Source organism: Brachyistius frenatus, unplaced genomic scaffold (genome assembly GCF_029030835.1).
Source record: "Brachyistius frenatus isolate BFR_SWC_R1_liver_20210118 unplaced genomic scaffold, ASM2903083v1 Contig_21, whole genome shotgun sequence".
Lineage (NCBI taxonomy): Eukaryota > Metazoa > Chordata > Actinopteri > Embiotocidae > Brachyistius > Brachyistius frenatus.
Genome location: NW_027210620.1, coordinates 3,464,910 through 3,481,396, shown reverse-complemented (window position 1 = coordinate 3,481,396; position 16,487 = coordinate 3,464,910). Strand labels below are relative to the sequence as shown.

At 42.3% G+C, this 16,487-nt stretch overlaps 2 protein-coding genes across 3 annotated transcripts in view; one reads left to right on the top strand and one right to left on the bottom strand.

Moving 5' to 3' along the window:
- Positions 1 to 12,146, bottom strand: part of tmtopsb (teleost multiple tissue opsin b) — a 28,059-nt gene extending 15,913 nt beyond the window's left edge. The window contains exons 1-2 of the mRNA XM_069696529.1: positions 11,548 to 12,146; positions 3,318 to 3,646 (exon numbers count right to left, since the gene is read on the bottom strand). Of these exons, the coding sequence (XP_069552630.1) occupies positions 3,318 to 3,646; positions 11,548 to 11,920 (702 nt within the window). The 5' untranslated portion in view covers positions 11,921 to 12,146. The remainder of the gene's footprint in view (positions 1 to 3,317; positions 3,647 to 11,547) is intronic.
- cops9 (COP9 signalosome subunit 9) overlaps positions 1 to 16,487 on the top strand; it is a 202,300-nt gene that overhangs the window by 54,426 nt on the left and 131,387 nt on the right. The gene's annotated exons all lie outside the window — the stretch shown is intronic.

The window sequence follows — 16,487 nt, the reverse complement described above, 5'->3', positions numbered from 1 at the left end:
TTAATATTGGCTAAATTATGGGCATTTCATGCATTTTTGCATGTTTTTTGGTTACAAAGATTTGGAGTGACGTTGACTCATCCTGAAGGGTTTCTGTACCACATTTGATGGTAATCTATCCAATACATGTCGAGATATTTCACTGTAAGATTCAAGAGTCAATCTGCTGGTGGCCCAAGAAAAAAAAAACCTGAGGATTATCAACGTTATTCAAAAGGTTTCATTTTGAGCTGGCCAGGAATGTCTGTACCAAACTTGACGGAAATCTGTCCAATACTTGTTGGGACAGTTCTGTCTGGATGAAAGCGGTGGAGCAACAAATGGACTCCACAGAGCCGTACTGGTAGTGGAAGGATATATATTGTCAGCAGTAAAAGCTAGTGTTAAGTGTCTTCAGCCGATGCGGGTTCATGCTTTTATCTGAGGGATACGAGAGCCACACCATTAAATATTCAAACAACCATAACAGACGAATTAATGGGGCTTCAACAACCTTTCATGTGACCTTATTTTCCACTTCCTTCTAACAAACACTTAAATCAAAACTTTGCTCCCCCCCCCCCCCCCCCCCAAAAAAAAAGAAAAACAAGCTCAAAAAAGTTTAACGTGCTCGCAGGCATGGCAGAAACCCAAAGAGGCACGGCACATGAACCACCAAATGGCGCGGCAAATTAAGTTCTGGTGCAAACAGCGTCAACACAACAACACTCAGGGCTCGTAGAAATGAACAGTGTGGTTCACCGCCACAAACAAAGACATTTAACCAAGCCACACAGCTGGTGTGAAGATCCACGAGACAAGTCTAATTCTCAGACACATGCTGCATGCCTGTAGCTGCCAAACAGATAAAGGAAATATATATTCACAGTCACATATACACAAACAAACAGATACACGGCCGCGATTTTTTAAATCTTCTATTAATTGAGTCATTCAGCTGATCAATTGTGCTTTTTGTAACCGTTATTACCCGATACGATGATCTTCAGGTTTCCAAACCTTCACAAAAAAATGTGTGCTTTGAAACTGTTCAAGATATTGGATATCATGCGAAGACATTTTCAAATTAATATCCGAAACAATTCATTCTTTTTTTCTGCATAAATTCTTTAATAGTCCAAATTAGATGGACCAAACGCACCCTTTGTGTTTCCCATTGGGCTGAACGCCATCAGAGTTTAGATTCCTCTGTTCGATGCTCAAAAACTGGTTAGCGGCTTAAATCAAAGTCCCTTGTGCCATTACATTAAATTAATAAACATAAATGACTGAACTGAATCTGGTGCAACATGGAAGCAATCACATTAGAACAAATGTGCTCTTGTAACTGGTTCCCACGAGTCTAAAAATATCCTAAATGTCTTTCAGTATCCTCTGCGAGTAATTTGTGTGTGCTTGCAGACTATCGGCTCCTGCTGAGGTCATTAAAAAAAACAACACAGGACCAGAAACAAGATGAGGGCATGCTGTTGGTGTCATCAGTAGTAGTTAAAGCCACGATACCACACACACACAACACACACAGTAGGCTAAATGGAGAGTGTTTGTCTCCTGTGACTAGCTGACAGTGGGTGCGAAGGTCTGTCGCCTTAAGGTTTAATGAATCGCCTCAGCAGTGTGTAATGCAGACAGTTGTCTGTAATCCTGTCATTAACACCAGCTTGCAGTCTGAACCTCCATGTTGCTCTGTACTCCCCCCCGCTGAACTATTTTCCACTTTCCAAATTGACTCTGAGAATCTCTCCGCTGCCACCGAAAACTCGTTCGTTTCCAGTCTTTCTAGTTCAGAGACAAAAGTTGACATCGTTGGACGAGCTGGGGATGAACGAGCAGAGATGACTCGATTCCATAGGGAACCCGAGGACATTAAGCTCCGCCCACCTAAAGCAAAAACCGGACTCCACCACAGGCCTGTCAATCAGACAGACACGCCGCCCAAAAATACAGCTTTTAGTGGCCTAATATTTCATTAAAAACGAGATTATTTCAAGAATATGAATAAAAAGGAGTGACTTTAGCAAATGACACCATAATAATTTTCTTTTGACTTTGTGTTTCATGAGAGAAGTTCAATGGGAGTCTATGGAGCCAGAGCCTTTTTAAAGTCAACCCCTAGTGGCCCTCAGTTTAGGGCACTTCTGTATTGGCCTCATTTTCAGACCCAGGAGCTACATCCATTTTTATATACACGAGTTAGATGTGAACAAATTCTTAAGCAGGTCAGACAGAGAAATGATTAATCGCCTAATCCAGAAAATATGTGGCAGATCATTTGATAATCAAATAATCCGTAGTTGCTGCCCTTCTCCTTTTCTGAAGGGCAGAAATAGCAAGATTACACCTGAGCCAATAAAAGCATCATTCTAGGCCTCAACGTTCACCCTTTATCCTTTGTGCTCACATCATGCAAATGCTCCTAAGAAAGTAAAAAAAAGAAGAAAGAAAGCCTTGACTTCAGCGAGCGCAGAACTTCCCCTCAGACTTTTAGGAAAACAGGACGAGCGCAGATACACTTCACCGGTTCAGCAGCGATATCAGGATCCAAATTAGGACTGTCACCCCGAATTCAAGTCAGGCTTTAACATTTCTGTCAGCCGTTCCTGCTACGAGGTGTAAATTATGCTCTCGCTAAATACGACGCGGTTTCAGGCGCCTTTTAAAACAAATCTCACAGAGGACGGTTTGGCCTGAGCTTCCCCCGACTGTCGGAGACGGCGTAAAGCTGAAGACAAGAGGAGAAATTGAGGTTGGCAGCTTTAACAGAGCGCGTTGTTGAGACGTCAAACCTGATAGGGAAAATTGACATTTCTCAGCTTTCAAGCTCAACTCTTTGAAATGTTTGAACTCGTATTGATTGCTCTCTTGTCAAAACTTCGCAGCCACCACACACGCACGCACGCGCGCGCACACACGCGCACACACACGCACACACACACACACACACACACACACACACACACACACACACACACACACACACACACACACACACACACACACAGAGCAGGCAGACTGGACGGAGGCTTTTGATACAGTCATGGATCAATTAAGGTCCCAGATTAGGGAGCACACTGTAGGTGTGCATTTCAATCACATAGATAGACAAACCTTGTTTGTTTGTTTTTTCACATGTGTTATCTCAAATCTACCTTCAAGTTGTTTTACTGGCAGCTGGAGTATTACAAAAAAAAAAAAAAAAAAAAAAAAAAAACTCATCAGAGTCGGCGCTTGGTTTTGCAGATTTCAGGCAGATTTTTCTCACCTTTTTTTTTTGGATCAAACTCTCCCATATAACATTTACATTTGCAGAGTCGCACCTGTCTGATGGCGCGCAGCAGCTTGCCGTAGGAGTAGAGGATGACACCGAACGGCAGCAGCAGGCAGAAGGTGAACAGGCAGACGATGTAGGAGATGTTGTTCGGCGTCTGGGTCTTCCAGTCGACCGAGCAGGTGGTGCCGGGACCCTCGGGCCCGTACCTGCTCCAGCCCAGCAGAGGGGGCACGGTCCAGGCCACGGAGTAGAGCCAGGAGAAGCAGATCCCTCCCAGCGCCGGCCGGAAGTCTCTGCCGTCGGCCAGGGTGGGCGACATCATGGTGCAGTAACGCTCGTAGGACAGAACGGCCAGGGAAATCAGGGAGACGATGCCTGGGTGAACAGAGGAAGCGGTCAGTCGCAATATATTGTCAAATCTAACGAGACATACAGGAGCTGAAAAATCAATATTTGGGTCTTTTTGGGAGTCTTGGAGCAGCTTTTCTAGAAAACTAGAGCATCTATTTCACTCTGAGATCATGACTGAGATGCATTTAGATACAAACTGAAGTCGATTTTCCGCTTGCTTTGATCATCTTGATGGTTTTTAAACTTTCAACATCTCTGGGGCGCAAACAGAGGAACATGCAGGATTTCATCGACCGACGTTCGCTGTGATAACAGTGAGTGAGACAGCTCCATGATGTGCGTTTCAAAGAGCCATACAACCAAAGCTCGTCTAAGCATGTCAAACTCCTCGGAACATTTCATTGACCTTATTTTATCTCAATTAATACTGCCTCCATTTTTCCAGCTGATAAAAAAAAATACAATCCTATAAAACTAGTCCTTTAGTGAGCAAATGTTTGAAGATTTGTTGGTTATTCTTTTGAGGACATCCTATCTGGGTATTTTAGGATTTGATTTAGTCTATTTTCTCATTATTACTGGCATTTTACACTACAATGAGCAACAAACAAACAAAAAGCCAAATATTGTTATCAAAAAGCTGCAGCTCTCATTTCTGACGATTATTTCTTTGATCTGCAAAACAACAGAAACATGTTTTGAAGAGGCACATCACAATCTATTAGAGCACCAGAGATGTTTTTAGATGTCTCGCTTTGTCTGAAAAACTCTCCAAAATCTAAAGACAATCGATTTAATAGCATGTAAGATGAAGAAAAACAGTAAATTCTCACATTTAAGGAGCTGCCCACATCAAAAGTTTTGTCAATTTTGCCTGAAAAATTACTTCAAAAATTTGAAAGTAAACTGCGAACTGTATAGATAATCTACCACCAGTCAACTAATCGATTAATGAATTCTAAAACTGAGAAGCAAATTTAAAACAAAATCAAATAAAAAGACAAATTTGATTTTTTTCTTTGGTATATTTCTGGTAAAAAAAAATTTTTAAAAAAAATCCTAATATCATAAATGACTTATCTTAGCAGCAGCAGCAGACGTGTCGTCCTTTTACTTTGTTAATTGCTAATTAATAAAGAAAATAATAAATTAATAAAGAAAATTGGAGTAAATTGTTACCCGAGGTGGCTTTAACTCTTAAATCAGAGCTAATCAATTAATACGGGCTGAAGTGCCGTCCAGATGCACTTGACCTCCACATTATGCACGATCTAGCGATGACTTTGATTACAGACAATCAAAGCACCTCAATGTGTAATGAAGCCTCGTGATTGGCAGAGACTCTGTCGTCTTTGGTGTAATTAGCAGACTGAGGCTGTAGGCGCAAACAGGTCCAGCAAAGAGCGAGAGACTTGAGAAAAATGGAAATGATTGTGTGCGCAGGTGGCTGAAGAGTGTCTAAGAACTCCCACTATTCATCACAGGTTGAATAAAACATGTGGACTCCACAGGGGTGCCCTTCTGGGTCGAACTGATTAATTTGACACACCGCATCAATATAAAAGACTAGACAACATCAAACAATATTTAATTGATATGCTAATTGGGAAGTTGGCTATGTAGAGATACTGAATAAAATCTGAAATATAAATATTGTGAATTTCTATCGAAGTGTTTCAAGTCACCAATCGGGGGCTCCAAAGTCAGACATTTTCCAAATCCTGCAGAAAAGAGCTTTGAGAGGAAGTCAGTTAAAAAAAACTGTTGTGTTCTGCAAGTTGCTGGTGCAGACTAAAAGATGTGACCTGGATCGGGACATTAAAAAGCCTCAGAAAGGTTGAGGTGGGCGAGTTTTTCTTTTAACTTTCGTGTTACCGCACAATGAGTTTAACACAAGCAGCAATCAACAGCGACGTCGCCTGTTAGTTTGTGAAATGACGTTCTGAGGCCTGAAGTTCAGATTTGGTCTATCTTGCTTTTTTGAAACCAGAAGTGACCATATTTGGACCAGCTGGGGGAGGAGCGAGCGGCACATCTGATTGGATCTGATTGGGAACTCGAGGACACTATATGGCCCGCACACATATACTGCTATACTGCTCAACTAAAATTTGGGAGTCTATCCAACCCCTGGTGGCCCTCAGTGGTATTGCAGTTTTCTTCACTTTTTAAGACCCAGAACCATTTAAAACAGTTGGTGTGTTGGTCCGGTCCGGTTATGATACACTACCTGTTATTGGAAACACTGTGCAGACACACGGAGAGATGATTTCACACTTTTAGTGCTTATTACTCATCTTAAAAGGCCAATCTGCGACAGTATAGACACGCACACAAACAGCTGCAGCCGCTCTTGGCGGCTGTGATGGGTGAAGCTGTGGCTGGATGTGGTTGTTGTTTGGACTTCTGCTGTGGTTCAATCTGTGGTGCTGATGGACATGTCCAGCTGTGACCATTTGAACCCGGTATGACGCACCACAGGAGTTCAGGAATACAGAAGCGGAGCCAGCTCAGCCATCGCTGCACGCGTCGGCTGCATGAAGTCAGCGTTACACCCATTAAAATGTAATTGCACTGCTATGACTTCAGCCACAGTGAGGACCGTGTCCTCCCGAGGCTGCCGTCATCATCGTCACCATCACCGTCACCATCGTCACAGATACAGTCTGTCTCAGCAGCGGTCAGTGAGAAGCAGATCGTCCAGTTCTCTTTTTAACTGCAGAGGAGCCTGACAGCAGAAACACTGGCAGTAATTACGTGTGCTCGCAGGTTGAATGTTAGAAGCACCTGCTCGGCATCAAACTGAAGGTGGTCTGTGTGTCTTGGAGGGTTTTGTTGGTTTTCCATTCATTTCCTGAAATAATTGCGCCGTCTCGTACCCGCAGCCCGGTGGGACCATCAGTCCGCCAACGTTGGCTTTGATTCAAACATGGCCCACTTTGATTCTCCCGCATCAATTTTAATGTTTTTTTCTCACCTGAGGCCCGATTCGTCTTCGCCTAACTCCGGAGTGGTGCGGAATAGATTTATGGTCAAATGAATGACCCCGTGTCCCGGGCCTGAGTCAGCACGGGATCTAATCATCTCTCATTGTCTCTCGCCTTTGCGCTCTTTCTCTCTCCGACTCTTGACTCTCCTTTCCTTCGTTTCTCCTTCTCCGCTTTATCTCCCTCTGCCTGTATTTTCCCCCCTGCAGTGTCTCTCTGCAGGACTCTTCCTCGGCTGCTCGTTTCAGATCCTCATCCTCGTGCCCAATCGGACCGTTTCTCATTTGCAACCCCCTCATCACGACCTCCATCAGTGTTTAAATGCGTTTACTGCAGGCAGCTGGGTTACCGTAACCTGATTGTTTCGGTGACACAAATCTAGTTTTCTATAATCCAATTAGAGGATTAATAAAAACCTGATTTCACCAGCGAGATTTCTGCAGAGGAAAATAACAATGAATATGCACAGGCAGCATGTGCGAATGATAAAAACTTCGACTGGTAGAGCAGTATGATGGGATGAATGGAGTGGAAACAGGGTATCAAATATCTATCATGCTATTACTCATTCACCTGCAGATTATTTTCTTATCATTCTGTTGAGAATTGCCCTTCATTAGTCCCTGATAGGACGTCCTCATTCATCACTGATAGATTTCCGTTAAACACAAAAACAACAGAGAAAAGCAGCAAATCTTCACATTAAAAGGAGCTGGAACTTTCATCTATGAAAGGATCGAAAAAAAAACCCTCATCAAGTGTCGTGTGGGGAGGTATTTCACGTTTAAGTGGGATGGAAATGATCAAAGCTGCTTTTGTGGTTTTGAATTGTTAATTTCAAGAATCACGGAAGAATCAGTGGAATTTGCAGTAAAACTTCTGGTATCGTGACGAAAGCAGAAACTCAATAGGTCAGGGTCAATAACACGCGTACAAACAGTTAAGCTTATAATCGAACTGCTAATATTCAGTAATGATTTCTTTACCTATCCTTACATGTCAGTGATTCCCTGCCTTTCTTTATGTTTACTGTTTGTCCTTCACGCCAGTTTTAAAAAGCGCAAAAATGTCCAACTAAAATGTTTTTTTTTTTATTTTAGAGGAAGAATGGAGGACTCCCTGGTTTGAGTTAAAAAAAAAACAACAACAACAAAAAAACACGAAAACACAAGACGCCAGGGATAACACACCTTTGGAACACGTATTCTGACTTGACATGAGTGTACAGACCGATTCCAGGTTTTTGAATTGAAATCACAATTTTATTCCGCCCTCTGTGGAGTTATGTGCAGTAATTACTATTTGTGTAACCAGGGTATTTTAGCGCAGTGAAAAATTTCCTAAATTTGACTTTGTTGGGGAAAAACTGCCTCAAACAAAAACACGTGGAGGTCTTGGATAAAATGAAATATGTTTCAGTCAAATCTCACGCAACAAACCCAGAAACATTTGGCTTTTATAGTCATCAAAGAACCTCCTTTCATCAGTCGGTTTCATAACTTCTCTTTGATCTTGAACATGCACAAAGAGACAGATATCCTTCCACTAAGCACATAGCTGACCTTTGACCCCTGACGAAAGCCTCACGTTACACACACAAAAGTCAGGCGCCCATCATGCTTGAATGAGAACTGCACCACTTTGCTGAACTATGACTAGAAACACAAAAGCACTTAGTCACCAATATGCAAATGAATACATAGAATAGTTGATTAACAAACTATAAGCCTTCAACTAAATTCACAACATCCACATATTTCGCCCTTTAAAGAATATGATGCTCGACTGTTCACAGAGAAACAGACCGGGACGGAAATACAAAGTGGGAAAATGTCCATGCAGACAATCTCGCTCCAGCGAGAGTGTGCTGATGACGCTTGATTACAAGCTTGCTAAGCGGCCCTGGCTGCACGCTCCAGTAGCACTCGTGTTGTCTGGGTAATTGCAGCAGGCAAAACAACGTCCCATTAACTAACAAGAAAGGATCTCAGCAAAAAGGTTACAGCTCTGTTTTCACTTCAGCCCCGCAAAACGGAGACTCATCTCCGTTTGGTCGGCCTGAAAGGGATCCGGCACCCAGTTAAATGTATGTTCCTGGTAAGATATTGATAAGAAATGGTTGGAAATAAAGAACTATAGAAACTTCTGTAGTTACCTTCTGTAAATGTTTTTTTTTTTTTTTTTTCAATCAGAATCACTTCTAATCCACAGTTCAAAAGTGTCTTTACTTTAAATGTCATTTAAAGCAACCAGACTGAACACTAGAAATCCGGCTTTACTTTGTGCACTTAAATATCAACAAAAGGACCTCTGGGAAGCCACTTGCATGCAAACAAATTGCTCCGAATTGTTGAGTTACTGCACAAATTTAATGCACTAGCACATAAATATACTGTATTGATAAATATGCCTTCTAAAAAGAGCAATGCAATTCAAGCTGAATCCCTTCCTCGGGCTGTAACTTATTCCACCTAAAACCAGATCAATAGATTGATCTATGACTCCTGTTCCAGCTGTAAGGACCAAATCCAACAACACTTCTAAAAAGTAACTCACTTACAAAACAAAACCCTCCTCCTTTAACCTCAGTGAATGTGATGTAAAGTAACTTGACCGTGCATATCTCTCTGTCCTTCCACTACGTGATGAATTCTAACCAAACTGTCATCAGTCACTCCCAACTCTCATAAATCGTTGACGCATGGGTTCCCAATCTCTCCACTCCGGCAGTCTCACGCATGTCATCTCGTTCAGGTCTTTTTCAGCTGCGAGTCTTTGATCCTGTGTACAGTTTTAACGCTCTGGTTTATTTCAAATGTATTCTCCAGATGCCTCTAAACGTGCACCACCGAGGAACATTGTGCGAAACGTAATCATCCAAGTTCTCTGGTTGTGAACAAACTGTAAAATTAGGTATTAAGAGTCTCATTACAGAGGGAGCGTCACTTTGTTTAAAGAGGAGCTCATTAGTTGTAAAGCGGAGTCGAGGAATTTATTCACAATCCTCTAGTTTAATGGGAAAGAGATGAGACAACAGTTCAGGTTTGAGGCACACTGCAAGTCCAGACGCCAAAGAAAAAAACAGAGACTTTAGATTAACAACAACTCTGCAAGTCCAGACTACACCAAGAAAACAACTGCTTTAAGAGCAACATCTTACTTACTTCAGACTCCAAAGAGAAAACACCTGATTTTAGAATGATTATAACTTCGTGCAAGTCCAGATTCCACATAAAAAAAACAAGCGACTTCAATGTAACTCCACCAAGAAAATAAGTGATTATTTACTTTACTGTACTTTCAAGTAAGTCCGGACTCCAAAGAGAAAACACTTGATTTTAGAATGACGCCTCACTGCAGGTCCAGGTGGTAGACTGGTTCAAACTCCATCGAGAAAATAACTGATTTAAGATCAATATCTTCCTGAACCTTACTGTAAATCCAATCTCCAAAGACAAAATAACTGAATTAAGAGCAACGGCACTACTGTAGTTTACAGTAAGTCTAGATCCCAAAAGAGAAAACAACAGATTTTTGCGTGATAATGCCTCACCGCATGTCCAGACTCCAAAGAGAAAACAACTGAATTAAGGAGCAAAATCTGATTTTAAGAGGAACAACAACATCCTACTGCACCTTATGGGACGACTTGAATTCCAGACTTCTAATAAAAATTAAAAAAAAAAAAAAAAAAAAGTTTAAGAGCAACACTTAAATATACTTTACTGCAAGTCCACCACATCCAAGACACAACACTTTACTCTAAGACCAGACTCCACAGGAAAGACAGAATCAGGGATATACGATGACTTGGTGAGTGTGAGAAAAAAAGAGCGTTCTGTATTTAAGACTACTGGCAGATTGATTGTTCACTTAAGTCCCTCTAGTGTAAAGAGAGAACATCTAAATCTAGATGGAGCCCATTGAGCACAGCAGGATTCCTCCTCCCCCAATCATTATCTCTCTCCTCTGGTTTTTATCGCTCCGATGGCTAGAAAATCAGGGATCCCTCAGTTTGTGAGCACAATGGTGACATCAATCAATCGCAGACAGTAATTACAGATATGTTGGCCTGAGCCTGAACGGTCACAGGTTCGATACCGGCACTGCCGAAGAGCTCTGTCGACAGTCCCGTACGCACGAATTTCAACATGAGACGAAACCTCTTGAGGATTTAGATAAGAGCCTGACAAGAGCGGATTTATTATGTAATACGATCAGAAATGCTTTTTCCATGTTTTATGTTTATTTTAGTGTTCGTGTCGTCTTGCGCCTTATCCTCCTCTCAAAATTGTTTTTGCTATTGATACCTCTGGGACTAAATCTGAATACTTTACCATATCACATGTCGGCAAAGCAGCTGCAAATTATCAGCAGATCACACCCCTCACAATTTAAAGGGATTCTTACTTTATGATTTTCTTCTTTCTTTGAAATGAAATTGACTGGAGAGTGAAATGGGTAAACAGGATTTTGTGGAGTTTTATGTTGCCCGTTGCAGCAGGGTCTTGCAGCTGCTACCAGAAAAAGAAAAAGAAAAAAAAAAGGACACGCTTAGTAGCTAAGCACATTTTTTTGTATCCAATTAAGAACTGACGGGATGCTGTCACTTGGTGCTCCTGTAATCCTTTTGGATAAAAAGGCATGATATAGCCAAACTGCAAAAAAAAAAAAAATGACATTTTGAAGACGAGATTTTCACACTTTCTGTGACATAAAGACTTAAATCTGTTGAGCGCTGTCAGAAATCAGTCAGACTCCATCTGACTGACAGCAAAAGCAAAGAGGCAAAAATCAATATTTCATGCTGCTTTCACTTGTTAGATGTGAAATGAGAGTACCAATAGTATTATATTTCGATTTAAAGACATCAAATGTGCTGTACTGGTCGTTCTATCTCTACTGACACATGCCAAAGATAATGAATCAGCTGCTCACCCAAACATGAGTTCACGAATCCATACCAAACGCAGCCAGCGCGTCCGATCAACCACCGCCCCTGGGTGCTGGCTGCGAAGCTGAACGGGGTCCCCAGCACGCTGACCAGCAGGTCGCTCATCGAGATGCTCACCAGAAGGAGGTTCATGGGAGTGCGCAAAGCCCGGTACCGGCAGAACAGCCCGAGCACCAGGAAGTTACTGAGGAGCCCGAAGGTGCCGATGAAGCCGAGGCACACCGCCACCACCAGGTGCCCCGTTGGGCTCAGGGACGGAGGGGGAAGAGAACCGGGTACCTCCTCGTACGCCGCCGTGCCGCGGGCTACTCCCCCAGAACAGTGCGCACAGCTCAGGCTCACGTTGGAAATGATCATGCCGGGCCGGGCCGAGCCGCGAAGTTTGGACCAGTCGGAAGTTTGCACCACGGGACGGAACCATCTATCGCGGTGCTTATGTTTCGGTCAACTCATCTGGAGGAGCTAGGACACATGGGGGGGAGTCTTCCGCTGCAGCCTGCGGGCACGTAGCACCTTTTTTTTTTTTTTTTTTTTTTAATGAAGATATTGTAAACGGTTGGACCATCCAGTCCGGGAGAGCCACTTGGCGAATAAGCGCGCTAGATGCCCGTGTCCTGCGTTTAGATCCGCCTCTCCGCCGTGCGCTCTGAAGAGGTGCGCTCCTTTTCCTGCGCGACCACTGTGCAGGGCGAAGTGCGCCTGAGCTTTTATCACCCACAGCTGGGGGACAAAAACCTCAACAGGAAGCGGCGAGTTGGTGTGTGTGTGTGCGTGTGTGTGTGTGTGTGTGTGTGTGCGTGTGCGTGTATAATAGCCTCAAACCACCATCAGATCCGCACCATGTAGCATTACATAACAACGCAGTCAACCAAATGAAGGGACACAGACTTAAAAGCTGTGTGACATTGTGCATGTTGAGAACCAGACTCATAATGATCAACTCAAAATGCAGCTGTGAGACTGTAAGTGGGTTTAATTAAAAGAAACGACAGGTTGTGGAGGACAAAGCTGCCTAACACGAGATGTGACAGCCTGAGGGGGGGGAAGGAGCAGTTTCACATGGAGCTGTGTATGACATATGTAGAGAATACTAATAATGATAGTTCGAAAACTCGACAGTAAAGAAGAGGAATATGAAATGTATTGGAGGCCGAAGCAAAACAAAGATGCCGCTAAAAGACGTAGAGTATGTTTGAGAAAGTTATTGAAAATATGTCACCGAGGCCTCCTGCGGTCTTGATCTGGGTCGACAATCAGCCACAAGAGTCCTGACGGAGGATCTGAGACTGCAACCTGGCTTGTTGGGACTCGGCTCAGAGCCATGAAGCGCTTTTAAAGTAATCAGTAAAATCTTAAAAAATCAATTCCAAAGGTTAAGGGAGGCTGAAACAAGGCTAATGTGCTCTCTCTCTTCTTTTCTTTAAAAAAAAAAAAATTAAGATGAAGATCAAAACTTGTTTTTCCGCTTTTAGTGCGATCCGTTGACTGATTTGATCACGGCTCCCTGTCAAGGGTCAGCCGTGTAATTAAGCATGAGAATCAATGGTTGTGACTCCAGCTCCCAGCCTTGTGCCGCTCCTGCTTCTCGTCTCCTTTCCATCTCATCAGGTCTTGATTTACAGGTTCAAAGTAAATAGAAGAGTGTGACATATTTGGAAAAACAAACTCATAGCCTCTAAATATCAGTACTGAGTAGAGCCTGTACCTCTCAGACAGACTTATTTCTTCTTTGTGGATTCATCAAAAATGTTGCAGATATTCCCCTTGAGGCTCCATGTTGACTTGTATAGGATTGTTTCTGCAGCTGCACATTCATGACACCAATCACATCTCACACGGTGTCCTGCTGGATTTCAGGCCTCCGAAGGTGCATTATCTTGCTTGAGGCAGCCTTTAGATGACGCTCGTACTCTTGACAGTGATTTACTGGTATGAATTGAGGACACACAGCGTGCCAGGAGAACCACAACATCACCGCCACCAGCAGCGCCGGGAGCCGTGAACGGTTGACACGAGGCAGATTGGCTGCCACGGATTCACGCTGCTTATTTTCTGACCTGCCATCTGCAGCCACGGCAGAAAATTGGAGATTCATGGGATCAGGAAAACATTTCTTCCAGACTTCCAACTGTCCGGTTTCGGCGAGCCTGCGTCCACCGTAGCCTCAGACTTCTGTTCCCGCCCGACGGGAGTGAAAGGTTTCGATTGTGTCGTTCGTTCTGAGATGTTTCTCTGCTCACCACAAATGAAAAAAAAAAAAAAACGGTTTTCTTGCTTAGTAGCCTTTCTGTCAGCTCCAACCTGGTTGACCTCTGACCTCTCTCACCAAGACGGCCCTCTCTTTCAGCGAATGTTTTTTTTCTTTTCTTTCACCAGTAAACCTTAGAGACATTTGTGGTGAAAATCTCAGCTCAGCAGGTTCACATGTCTTCCTGACGAGTGATAGTGACCATTAACTGGTAGATTTTCTGTTTTGCGCTGCAGCCACACGATTGGCTGATTGGATAACTGCATGAATAGGTGTCCTAATGAATTGTGTGATTGTTTTTTGTTTCGATGAGGTTATTTTGCCTCCGAAACAAACTATGTAACCTCATAAAAATGACAACAAATCGCTTTCCTTTACGGTTGGTTAAGTTTGTGGTCGTACTTCATGAACTATTTTATTTAAAAAGCACTTAATTATAACAAGAAAATAAGTTTTAAACCAGGTTTCTGTGGTCAACTTCACTTTTGACTGAATTTCACACTACTTTTAAGAGTTTTAAGCCCTCGCATTCTGCTCATAAAACTGCACCTGTTGTGTACATGAGTTTCTGAACGTGTTGTCACCACCTAACATTTAAAAACGTACACTACAGAGTAACATGAAATCAGCAGGGTGAGTCTGAAGGGTTCGTGATTCAATCCATAGTCTAACTTCTAGACCATGTCCTCATTAAACTGGGGGAAAAAAAAAATCATAAATCATCTTTTTCTGTCTTGAACCTCCATCCAGACTCCAATTTCTCGATGCAGAGTTTTTAAAAGCTCGCCGTTGTGCCGTGTGCGAGAAATATTAATCCTTGTAGAAACCCTGTCGTACTGCTGATTAACCAGATGGTGGCAGTGTTGCTGTGTTTCATTGTTTTCTTGAACTAAATTGGGAAGACCAGAAGAAGAGCAACAGTGATTACAACAACAACACTTTACTGATTTTATCATCATTGAAAACTCTTCAAAGTTGAAACTCTGTTTAAGTAGCAAGAAGACGAGACAGAAACAGTATGCCGGTTCTTCTTCTGTGTTGTTTTTTTTGTTGTTGTTTTTTTTGCTGTTTCAGTGCGTACGGGACTGGTTGCAGAAACAAGCTGAGAAGCACCCTAAACCTAAATTAAATGATATTTTTCTTGATCTAAATAAAACATGAGTTTTAATATAATTTCTTTCTGCCCATGGCAGCTATGAAAATGGACAGTAAATGAAGTCCAGTCTCCTGCATGACAACCTCTCCCTGCGTCCAGTTACATAAAAGCCACATGACACCCCGTGTTGAACGTAAATCATCAGGTGAGGACTCTGAACGGACTTTTTTTGCACAAAAAACATCGAGTTGCGTCCAGAAACGTGCGACTTTTGTGCATTTAAATGGTCAAACAATGATGTGGTTTTCTGGTGAGGGCAGTCGATTGAAATGACGACGGCTCTGCAAACTTATTACGCAGGAAATTCAAGGGGACATTTTCTACCCCGCTCTCTCGTCTCTGTGTCTGTTTCATTCTTCCTTTGATTTGAAATGTAACCTTGCCAACAGGTGCTCTCCAATGGGAAATGAATTATTAATTAAACAAAATGAGTTAATTTAATAAATTTGCTTCATAAAAAATGTAACAGTGCTCATGAAAACTTAAATATAGGACACATACCCGACCCTTTTGTCTCCCAAGAGACGGACATCCCTATTAAGAATATATCTTTCTCTTTTGTAATATCATACGTATCGCTGAGCAGCCGGGGGGGGGGGTTCTTTGCAATGCTGTATTGATAATCACATAATTATAACTATTAATATTAATAATCACAGGTTTTCTCATATTTTTCCATCATGTCAAGTCAATTTAGAATGATTTTAAAAGAATGAATAAATGGATATCAAGTCTGACATAAATATTTCAAACTTATTGAAGTATAGGAAATGTGTTCTCCATCAAAAACACATCTATGCAGAAATGTTAAAAGATGAAAACGTGTCTTGTTTTTTGTGCTGAAGGTATAAACCTTCTCAGTCCTCAAAAATGTGTAGCATTTAAGAATTTATTAAAGTAAAACATAAAAAACTACATTTCATTACTATGCAAAAAGCTTGCACGTGTGTTTGTGTGATTAGGAAATCAGCATGAGGTTTGTTGACATTCAAAGAAAACCATCAAAGCTTCACCTTGGAAGTCAGAATCAAAGGAGCCACAGTGCGGAAGCCAAAACCCTTTTCACCTTCCAAGCTGACATTTTAGCAGCGCTAAACCTGGACAAAACACAAATAAACTGAATCTCAGTCCCACACACACATTATGACGTGACACAAGCCAATATTTTCTGACGGTGAACTGTGGTTTGGTGAATTTATACTTTGACAGGCGAGCTGAAATATACCAGGACAGCTCACAGTTTGTCAGTCTGGTCGAATTATTCTGCAGCCTGGTGAAATGATGCTCCCTGCTACTGGTTTACTGAAGATAACCAATATCAGACACTGATAGCGCCTCTCCAACCGGTGACTATAAAAATGTATTCAATTCACCTTTGAGTAAACATTTGTGCAATATCTGAAGACGTGAGGTCTGACCTGTCACCTTTTTACATTTCATTTAGCTGACGCTTTTATCCAAAGCGACATACAACACACCGACGGTACACCATCGGGAGGAACTTAGGGATCAGTGTTTTG